Raw genomic sequence first — 12,038 nt, 5'->3', positions numbered from 1 at the left:
ACAGAGGAAACTGCCTGCCTTTCCTTATTTCCCATTATCAACTGGAAAACAGAAAAATAAAATGGATCCTCAAAACCTAGTGGCCAAGAGCTGACAAGACACAACTAGAGTGCTTAGTTCCTTTTAACTGGCGCTTGTTATGCTCTGGCTCCATTTTTGGTCAATCAACAATGAAATTTTTGTTGTTGGCAATGAAACGACATAGATTCCCTCAGCTAAAGACAGTTTTAGATTACTCTTTCATCATCTGGCATTATTTCTGGACAGGCTAATATGGCCTAGAAAAGTCATCCTAGCAGTATGATGTCAGCATAAGTGGCACACAACACTTTATTTTATGTAATCTATGGCTGCTGACTTTACAGTAACTTCTGTGGATGTTCACAGTATCCTCAGGATTTTTATTCATGATTTACTGTACTCAACAGCTATATTTGAGAAGGAGTTGCTGAGCCTACACAATACACTTCAAAACAAGATGCCTCTTCTGTGCTGTATATTTAAATAAGGGTAATACTTATTTTTCTATTTATTTGTAACTCTTGGGTATGCATGTGTGCAAACACACACACACAGTCTTCTGATTTATACTTAAATTTCTCTCTCTCTCTCTCTCTCTCTCCATCTAGCCATCTTTCTCTCTTTCTTTCCGGCGAACTTCTCATCTATTCATATATGCTGTGTATGCATAGTCCCTCCTAAGCATCAGAAACATTTTAAGGGTTAAGGCCAAATTCAAAAGAATTGTCTTTTTAGAGAGCCAGTATTACATGCCTACATGAACACTACTAACAAATATATACTAGTTGCACAGAAAGCTTGATTAAGTATTCAGTAGAATTAGTAACATGCTCATGCATATATATATGTTATTGCATTTAGGCTTGGTCTGCAGATAAAGGAAGACAGTTTAGATTAAATTTAATTGCACCGAAAGTCACTCATTTCAGATAGCTTCTATTTGAAATAATTCAGTGGGAGGTTGGCACTTAAAAAGAATATATTTTGGCAGGTAAATCTTACCAAAAAACAAAAAAATCATGCAGAGGTAACATGCATTCTAATTCCAGAATAATATGCATACTACTTCAGCTGATATTTGATATTAATGACAATGTGTTCTTAATGGCAGTAAGTCCATACATGCGTTACTGTTACTGTTATGTATATATTCTGATTTAATCTATAACTATTGTTTTCTATCCCCCCACTTGTGATGGCTTAGTAAGAAAACATTCCTTAAAAATCATGAACAATATCTATTCTGGCAGCCTATGCATGCCAAGATCAGCACAGATTGACTCAAAAGAACCCTGGTGGCAATATTCTGTCAGTACACATGAAATGGCATAGAGTCTGCACTGGGCAGGATGTGTATGTGGCCAGCAACACCAATTTGTTTGTCCAGGCAGCTGTGATTACACAGGGATGGGCCATATTCAGTGTTTTCAATCCAGATATGGTTTCAGGTTAACTGTACTAGAAGCAGTAGTAGTAGTAATAATATTTTTCACACAAGCTATTATTAAAATTAACAAAGACTTGTATGCTGCCAGCTATCTTGCTTTATATTTGAAATAATGTGACAAAGTTTTACTATGCATGTGCAATTAAGAAGTCCATGCCATAGCGATTCCATCTACTACTCTCTTTGTCCAAGAATCCCTGTTTTGCTCCTTCAACAAATATACAAACTTTTATCAAACTATAAGTATTCATGTGAGAACCAATGTGGTGTAGTGGTTGGAGTGTTCGACTAGGACTCTGGAAACCAAGGATCAAATCCCATTTGGCCATAAGCACCCAGTGATTGATCTTGGGCAAGTCACATGCTCTTAGCCCTAAAGGAAGGCAATGGCAAACCCTGTCTGAACAAATCCTGCCAAAAAAAACCCCTGTGATAGGGTCATCTTAGGGCTGCCATTAGTAGAAAATGACTTGAAGGCACGCAACAACAAAGTGGGAGTTTGGATTCATGCCTGGTTGACACTGATGGGAATCCGCCTCTATGTCATGCCCACTTTATGCCGAAGCCTCTGTAATTTGTACTACTATGACAGAATAGGAAGCACAATTAATTACCCTGTCTATATTTGAAATCCATATTTAAGTTCTATGAGTAGGTGGAGGTTGGAAAATACCCTGCCCTTTGTTTTTCAGAGTAACACAGAAACTGCAGATTGTCTCTCAAATTCAACACTGGATCTATTATTTGATTTTCATATAAAACAAACATGCAAATTCTAAATCTACCTGAGAAATAGCTTAGATTATTGAAGTTTTCTCTTCATAATTCATAGGTCAAATTAATATAAATCCTTTCTAAAATCAGTGTCTTTTTACATTTCTTAAACAAATCTGTAGTTGCTTTGTAGTTATGACATACTATATAGTCCAGCAAAACACACACAACATTCACATAATTATTCTAATCAGACAAACTTCCCTTTAAAATTGTGTGTGTTCATCTATACTTGCCCATTTGAAAAAGCCTCTAAGTGCTTCCTTATTGATTTTTTTTTTTTTTGCTGGATACATCATGAGGTAACATCAATGATAATGGCTTAAAAAAGATTTGTGGTGCATACATTTCATGTAAAAGTAAAGTAAGTGTAGACTGTGCTTCAAATGACGTTACGGACAATAGGAATGCTTTAGAAGAAAGGATTTAGGTTTGTATTTCAGGGGAACAACCCTGAGTCTAGTCAATTATTTTAATGGCTAAGACATAAAAAATGCAGCACTTAAGTAAAACCTTCAAATGATTAGGCAAGCTCCCTTTGTTAACCGCGTGCCTTAATCTATTCTGGACAATCCAAACAACATTTTTGTTAAAGTCCAGAAAATAAGTTAGAAAACTCATATATATTTCTCATTTGGCAGTACAAATATCAAAAAAAGATTTAATGCTCTATGCTAATAAGCTTTTTAGTACTTAAGGTAAACATTAAGGCAATATGTCTGACCCCACCCCAAGGAGAACACTTGGGATTTGGGAGGGCAATGCTTAAAATGGTTACTATAAATTATTCATATACATTTTTTTTATCATAGATATGGAAGATGGACCTATATGACCAATAAATGCTACATGCTAATGGAAGTGAAATTGAGTTAGCATCCAGAGATCCTCCAGTGCTGTTGAATGAACGAACCATCAAGAAATACTTTTATCTTACTAGTGATTTTTTAAAAAAGATATTTGGCTGTCAGTAATATATCAACTAAGGATGAAAATATAAGAAACTCTGTAGTGTTTCCTAAAATCTGACTGCAAATGCCACGGAGTTTAAGCACATCAAAAGCAGCTCTTTTAATCCCAACATAACCCAAAACACACTTACCCTAATGAGGAAAAAAGAGAAGTAAAACACCCCTTTGTAAAGCATATTTCTTGTCTTTCAGTGAAGCAGGATTACAAATCCAAGGAATGGATTCGTGATTCTGAAGTGTATGTGTGTATGTTTGTGCAGAGTTGTACTATTTTCCCCAAAATAATTAGAAAAATTGCAATATTCATGTATCTCAGCCTGCATACTTTTTATTGGTTGTGCTTGATAAAAAATTACCATGAAAATCATAATTCTAATTGAATTTCCTCACATCACTTGCTTTAAAAAATAGTATCTATACTATATTTATCTAATGCTGCATTTCATTTGGCAATTTAAGCTCATGGTTACACTGTAGTTGTCTGCTATTAACTTGAGTGAACATTAATTTTTAAATTTTCTTAATTTTGCCATCCAGTCCAGCTGAATTCCTGAAATTGCTTGTGCTATCATGTCCATGCAAACATGCAGAGGCAATCTACATTAAAGCACATATAATCCATTTAGTTACAGATAAAAATCTGAGGAAAGATGCAGCTACAAGAAAGCAGCCCTCACTGAGCATGCTCCTATTCAAGCAGAGACAGAAAGAAAGTGGACGTACTGTAGAAGCTGGCCATTACGTAGTTTTGACAGCGATCACCAGTAAATTCATTTGGGCACCTGAGAGTAAAAACAAAAAAAAAAAAAGGTAGAGAAAACGGAGAAAAAGAGAAGAGGTAAATACACGCTAAGAAAGAGGCTCCCTTTTAGTGTGAGCGACCTGGGCTTGGTGCATTCATCTTCAGAAACTGGTTCTTTTTCTCGCTGCCATAAAGGCTAAAACATTTTGAGAAATTTACAAAGGCCAAACTGAGATGAGCTTTAGACAATACTGAAGTCACAAAACTCAGACAGAACAACATCTGTTATTCCGTTAGCGTTCTTTTTAGAGCTAAGCTTGGAAAAGCTCACACCTATGGAAGAAAGCTTGCAATTTTAATACTAAAATTACTACTAATAAAGAAATGTAGCAATATGGAAAATGGTACAATGATGTCAAACTGTACAGACTAATGTGACAGTATAAATTCAAGGGCAGAAGGAAAAGAATCCAGTTCAATCTGAAGGATGAAAACCCCAAGTGACACTGATTTCGATTGCTGTGGTTGGGAGAGAAAGCAGATTTCTTATTATTTTAAAACATACTTTCGGGATATTGGATTTTCATGGGCACAACTTCAGCACATCTTGCTCCAGAGAATCCAGGTTGACACCTAAAGGGCAAAAACGTGTTCAGAAATTGAAAAACCGGAGAGGGAGAGAAAGAGATTTATACTCTGTTTCCTATGGAACATGAAACTCCTCTAAAAGACTTCTGGAAAATAACGTAATGAATGAAAAAATACAATGAAGCTGAATCCCTTTCAGTAACACTATAATTGCATACAGCTAAACTAAGAAATGCACATAGTCAGTATTGACTTTCTAATGAACATTTAGCTGATTAACCATAGACTAAGGCATACTTCTTCTTTGACACAAATACCTGACAATGAATGAATGACCTTCATTTTGGCAACTATTTACATTGCACAGTCAGCTAAAATAATTCATCTCTTTTTCAGTCCAATCATTTGAATTCATATTTATTTTCAAACAAGGTAAGATAAGATAAGGTAAGGTAAAAAGCAAAGTTTTCTTTTATGTGAAATAATATTGAAACCTGATGCCCAAACATTCAAAATACATACTATAAAATAAATTATTAAATATTAATTTACAAGCACACGCTTTCAAGAAAGCAATAAACAATAACCACATCTTAATAAAACCATACAACTTCAAGAGGCCAAAATAAGCAACCAAGTCATCGTAAAATTTCTAATAAAAGGGTGGTTCAAAGAAAGAATTTTAATTCCTATCTCTGTTGAAGATTATTTCCCCATCTTTTGTCTTCTGATTTCCTAAAGATGACAAGTATAAATGGCGGTTCTCATTTATTCAGAGCAGTAGACAACCTCATAGTGAATAATTTAATAATTATTCTACTATTTAAAAAACTAAATGGATATTTTAAGACATCTTCTGGCTGAAAAGGACAGGACTTTGAGGACAGTAAGCAAAAAGAAAGACCATGATACAGATATATCAAGTTAACAGATGGACCCAATAACAGTCCTGAGTTTGCAAGATCTGAGCAGGGCTATTGACAAAAAGGGCTTGCTGAGATTTTTTATTCATAGTCACCATAAGTCAAAGCCAATTTAATGTAAAGGACGATAACAGCAGCAATAACAGTGACCACTTCTTTGTTCATGCTCAAAGTCATTCTCTGTTAGCTGCAATATAGGACATACACTGTTTAGCCATTTGACTAAAAACCTACATTACTGTTTTCCACTTTCTGGGATACTTTGACTTCTCGTGTTCATTGTCCTGTTACCATTCTCAAGTCCATCTATCTTGTTTTTTAGTGTCATGGGAAGACCTGAAGGCCTCTATTTGTTGTTGTTGTGTTACGCTCACAGTGAAGTCTTCATTACATGATGCTTCCGAATCTGACATCTTTGAAGTAATAGTAGGCAATTTTGCATCAGACAATGTTAAAGCAAATGGCCAAACATTTTGTAGCTCTGCACAGTTGCACTGAATCTTCAACCATTTCATAAAACAGCCTAACTTCTTCGCCTTTACAACCTTTCAATCTTTTATTTATCCTGCTGTCATCTTGTCTGATACTGTTGCTAATTTTGTATACGGGTTATCTACTTTTCTTTTCAATTACACTTCAAATAAATGATAGAACAATAGCTGTCAATCAGTTGTAGCAAAAGTGACAAAAAAGAAAATGGCATTATCACATCAGTTACTTTATTTATAACAGGAGTGGATAACACTTGAGACCTTAGCACTACATTAGGTAATTCAGAATCTAATGTTAACCTTACCTAACCTTAACATCTGACATGTTTATTGTGCCATACATTTTCTCAGATGTATATAACACATAGTTTACAATGAAAGGAAAGAAGCATAAAGTGGAAAGAAATGGTTTTAGATATACAACACACACAAACACATCAGAGATGAACACATTCAAGAGATTGGAGATACAATCTCTTCACAGATTTGTCCAATACAACAATTCCTCCAGACTGCATAACTTATGTTGGGTAGACTACTAGCACAAAGGTTAATTTATTGACACAAGTAAGTAGACAGATGTAACAGTGAAAGGATGAAAGAGCAAACGGTTAAAAATAATGCCATATTCGCTGTTGTCATCAACAGATTTGTACAACATTTTATGAGCTTTTCCAAGTTATATATTACTCCAATGACCTGGCAGGCTGCACTGGTATGCTTTAGTTATCTTTTGTTTGTGGCAGCAAAAGTGATTATAAGATATCAACACCTATACAAATGAGTTTGAGTGAGCAAGCTTCATGTTTTAAGTCAATAATTCCTGCAATATCTATTCTATTCAGACCTAAGACAAACTGTGGTATCAGACATCAAATCCAAATTTATTGTAATTGTACTTAAAATTAAAACACATCTTAGGGTTTTAATTAATTTCTATACATTTGCTTAGCAGTTGAATTCCAAAGAAATTGCAGGACTTGTGTAAGTAGCCCAAGTAATTAATATGGCTGCATTGTTTAAATGATGTATTTCCTGTTTTTCTGCTATAGGTCTTCATCTGTGCTAAAACAACAATCTCTGCCCATTGGTGTTCTCTGTTATCATGAATGGTATACTGGACCAGGAATACACTGTTTGAATTGATATTCTTTGCTGAAAAAAATATCAGCCAGTGGAGAGTGTATGAATTTTGGAACATTTTGAGAAAATAATTTGTGAAGGGTTTTTTTGTGCAAAACCAAGGACTTAATAAAAAAGAATGAGTAGCAGTAGTGATTCTGAATTTTGTGTATTGATTTCATTTAAGCGGATTTTTAGTTTTGAATGTTTTTTAGAAATACAATTAGAATATTTTAATTTTCTTCTAATCATTAACTTCATTTTATGGCTAGTTTTAATACTGTTAATATAACACAAATAATAATTTATTATAAACTGCATGATTTCATGTCAACTCCATTATTAAATGCTAATATGGATGGGTCCATAGAACTAGAAATATTGTGCCTTGTTTAAGGAATGAAAAGTTTCCCTGATGACAATTTACATGGTAATAGTTTAAAAGAGAAGAAAAGATTCCATTGTTGACCTAAAGCCCCCAAATGGAAACATAATAAAATCACAACAATTATTGGAATATCTTATTTCTATTATAGTGCTTTTTATCTCTACTATCCCTTTCCTGTTTTTCCAAACATAGTGGTTTTGTTTAACAGATAGTAATCCTCCAATGGCAATTTTTCAAGTAAGAGAAGAGTAATTCTCTTCTGGTAATCTCAATATTAGATTTATATTATCTTTAAGGTTTATCTTTAGCTAAAATGTCAGCATTTTAAGCTACAAAACATTATTCATATTATCTAAATATGTTCATTTGTACATTAGAAAAAATGAAGATCTGGGAGAAATGCATTGTTTTGTTTTTAAAATTAAATACAAAAATTAGGTTTTTCGGAACTGAAAATGTCTTTATGCAGGTGGGTCTAATGGATATTTGATATATCAGAGTTGAAAGAGCAAAAGGTTAGTAACTTTTTGTTTTTATGGATTTAAAGGAGAAAATAGTTATGGGATAAACTGGCACCCAACCATTGTTTGTTATTGATATTTCAGACCATTTGTTTTGGTCTAATATGAACCTAAGAGTCTTAGGTTAATTGGCTTTTATGGTAATAATAATAATAATAATAATAATAATAATAATAATAATAATAATACAAATAACTTATTTATATTCCGCTTAATCTCAAGGATCCAAGCGGATTACAACCAGTAGAAATAACAAAATACAGTTAAAGAAAGATGCTTAAATACAAAAACCCCATTCCTCATCCCAGTCTTAAAAGCAGTTAACACAAAAAGATTAAACCTAGAAAGGTATAAAACCATTAATATACAATTGATTAATAGAAAGAGATATCTCCTTTATTCACTTCATTATGAAATTTTTTACTAAAAGTAACAAATATAATGGCCTAAATTCAGGTTACACTGGTATTATAATGCAGTATTTCCTTTTGTTCCACTCTCCCTTGCAGCTGGCCAGAGTCTCCAGAGGGCTGGACCAGCTATCGGAGCATGATTTTCTCATGCATGTAAGGGCTGCAGCTGGAAGCAGAGGTCAATTCCCCTTCCACTTTGATTGTATTCTACTCTTCACCCACTGGAAGGTATCATTCGATCTTGCCCCACATGCCTAAAATTTGAAATAATGTCACTCATGTATGATACAGCTAGATTTGCCTTTTCACCCTCTCTGATTCAAAATTTGTGGTGGAGAGTGGAGCCTTGCTTTCTAGCCTTGCCTTCTGTTGTATTCTCTTACAGTATTTATGTTTTCTCTTGAGAAGGAGGAGCTAAACTGGATTTATATTAGAGCGGGAAGGCTTAAACTGATTAATGTGCCTCATCTCATATGCAAACAATGGTTTTTATGGTCCGCTATCATCTTAGGGTGTGTTTTTTTCCTCAACTATTTAAAGTGAGATCAATTTTTATTTTTAAAAAACCCCAAACACGTTCGCTTCATCAGCAACTTGAGACAAAGTCCAATATATCCCCATACTTTTTGGCCCACTGTTACTTCCTTTCTTGGAAGATGGGATGTCTCTTGATGGCCCCTAGCCCATAGTTACAAAGTGGCTGCCTTTGTTCTGGACAAACAATGTTCTAAATTCTGCAAGTATTTGCACATATATGATCGATCTAGTTTATTTATTTATCAGTTTTTAAACTTCATTCATTCCATTGTTTTGCTGTGTTTTATGTTCTAATTATTTTTTATTTTATTCTATTATATGCCCATGAGGAAATTGAAACAGTTCAAAGATTCCCCTTCCTTGGATCAAACATTGTTCAGAATGAGACTGCAGTTAAGAGATAGAAGGGGACTAGGAATGGTATAGGCACCCACGAAAGGAGAAAAGATCCTAAAGAGTAAAGATATACAACTGAAGACTAAATTTAGAATTGTCCAAACAATTGTAATCCCTATCATATGTAGTGTGAGAGCTGGACAGTGAAAAAGCAAATCAAAAGCAAATCCACTCATTTGAGATGTCAGCTGGAGAGGATTGTGCAACAGATCAAGCATGAAATACCTCTAAAGCCAAGATGATCAACTGAGGCTGTTGTACTTTGACCACATTATGAGAAAGCATGACTCATTACAAAAGACAATAATGCTGGGAAAGGCTGGAGACGAAGAAAGAGGAAGATCTATGCCAGGTGGGTAGATTCCATTAGGGAGGTCATGAGCTCTGCAAAACTTAAGTAGAGCAGTAGAAAACATGACGTTTTGGAGATGAATCCTCCACAGGGTCACCATGAGTTGAGGTCAGCTGGTGGGCGTTTAACAACAGCATTATTGCCACCTTTGAAGAACTGCTAAAAGGTAGCCCATGAACGAATGAACAGGTTCTAATAAAATACCTTTGAATCTTTGCAGAGTAGTTACATGACAAATCATTTAAAAGTTGTAGGGAAGAATGAACTATTTAGAAAGCAAAGCCTATTGACTTTAGGAGGTGCCTTTTAAAGGGGGATTTTATGGGGGTGTTGTGCTTTTTTAAAAGTTCTGTTTTAAATGTGTTTAAACTGTATTAACTTTGTGTTTTAAACAAACTTTTGATAGACTTAACAGAATTAATTATGTGTTGTTCAATTGTTTTCAAACATTCTTACTAACAGTTTTTTTAAAGCTGTACTTTGCTTTAACTTGTTCTAAGCCACCTTGGTTCCTGCACTAAGAGAAAATATAAATCAATTAATAAGTAGTTAAAGGATCCAGTGTTTCACTTTCACACTGGTCCGTTGCTGATTCTGGTATAACAGGATGAGGACTTCCGCCTACCTTTGGCCTGTTACAGACAGCCAAAATAAACTGCTTCGGGTCACAGTGGAGGTATGGTGTTTCAATGATGCATACGTCCTAGAGTCCAGAAGCCACACCAAAGCCACGCTCCAGTCCTTAGGGCTGGAGCGTGGCTTTGGCGCAACTTCTGGACTCTTAGGATGCATGCATCATTGAAACACCATACCTCCACTGTGACTCGAAGCAGCTTTATTTTGGCTGTCTGTAACAGGCCTTTGTTTCAAATAGACTTTGAACAGGAATGCCTTTTATGGTTCTGGTGATGTAGAGTTGCTTTTCTGTTTCTGACAACAGGAAAAATTAATTTAATCTGACAGACAAAACTTTGCTATCCTTGCAGACACAGAAAAATTCACAGGCTTCTGCTCCAGTTCTTTAAAACACTTTATGGAAGCAGCTCTAATATATTCACCTATGAGTTTGTATCTCACATTACAGACTTTTACACCCTCTGCCCTTGGCTGAATGCTGCTGAAATAACCCATTTTGTACGTCGGTTTCTTATTTGATTCATTGGTTGCTCCTTTTTTAACCAGCAGTTGGGTTCAATACTATTATGTAAGTGTCACCCCTAATAACCCCCTTAATTTTTCAAGCCAGCCCTGTGATCAGTAGTTAAGTAAAGACCAATGTAATGTGTATTATAGCAAATTTTTAGAAGGAAAATCTGAAGACCACGCTGTATACAAAGTGGAAGTTAAAATGCATCTACTCTGCCATCCGTTTGCACAGTAAATTATTTAAACAATTTACTAGCTGAAACAAAAAAAAAGTGCATTTGCCTATAAATACTGATGCTCCATTGGAAAATTGAAGGGTTTTCTTACCTGCATAAATATCTTGGATTGGAGGTCTTTGACCATGAAACACTCGCCACCATTTACACAGAAACCTTTCTTATTCACATCACATCTTGTGAGATGACTTGTCCCAGTGGTAGATGTAGAAGTGGCTGGAAGAAACAAAGGAGTAGAAAAGACAGTATGTCAGTATCATCGCACCCTTTATAAAACAGTGTCAATATAAAATAGTTAGCCTTCACATTTCTGGTGAAATATGGAAATAACAACATTTAGCTTTTTGTTATAAGAAATAATAATTATGTCATATGTTTTCTATGCCCAATTATTGCTATTCCTCAACCATTATTTATTTATATCCAAGATTTATATCCTGACTTCTCCCACAGTGGGATTCAAAGTGGGTTACAATGTATTAAAAAATACAAGGTTACAACATTGAATACAAAAGTTAAAAATAACACTACAAATAAATAAAAACTACATAAAAACCAGCCTAAGGCGACCAAAGCTGCCATACTGTAACAGATGAATTTGACTTCCATATGGGAAAAATAAAGTGACTTATAATCAACCAAGGTAGGCCTCCCAGACATGACAATGACCATCAATTAGACAAAACAGCAGCACAGACAGTTTTTAACTATAAGGATGCATATGGGTGAGGGCTAGTGAACTAAAAGTTCACTACAGTAAGAAGACTCTCATGAAAGAGCAATCAATTGTTCCTCACTAAATTGCTGTCAATGTGTGTTTACTTATCCAGGGTAGCTGAGTTGGCCATGTAGCAGAGAACAATAACAACCAAAAGCCACAAAACTTGATACCTTTATTGGACCAACTAAGAGGCACAAAATACATGTTACAAGCTTTCAAGCTCCACTGGCTTCTTCATTAGGTAAACAA

General features: G+C 34.8%; 1 protein-coding gene across 1 annotated transcript in view; it reads right to left on the bottom strand.

The window, feature by feature from the left end:
* The window catches only part of LOC121922729 (pro-neuregulin-1, membrane-bound isoform-like), a 651,075-nt gene that overhangs the window by 25,595 nt on the left and 613,442 nt on the right, over window positions 1-12,038 (bottom strand). The window contains 3 exon segments of the mRNA XM_042452467.1: window positions 3,937-3,995; window positions 11,160-11,183; window positions 11,185-11,284. Of these exon segments, the coding sequence (XP_042308401.1) occupies window positions 3,937-3,995; window positions 11,160-11,183; window positions 11,185-11,284 (183 nt within the window).

The sequence above is a fragment of the Sceloporus undulatus genome, chromosome 2 (assembly GCF_019175285.1).
Source record: "Sceloporus undulatus isolate JIND9_A2432 ecotype Alabama chromosome 2, SceUnd_v1.1, whole genome shotgun sequence".
NCBI lineage: Eukaryota > Metazoa > Chordata > Lepidosauria > Squamata > Phrynosomatidae > Sceloporus > Sceloporus undulatus.
This window is presented reverse-complemented; position numbering and strand designations above follow the sequence as displayed.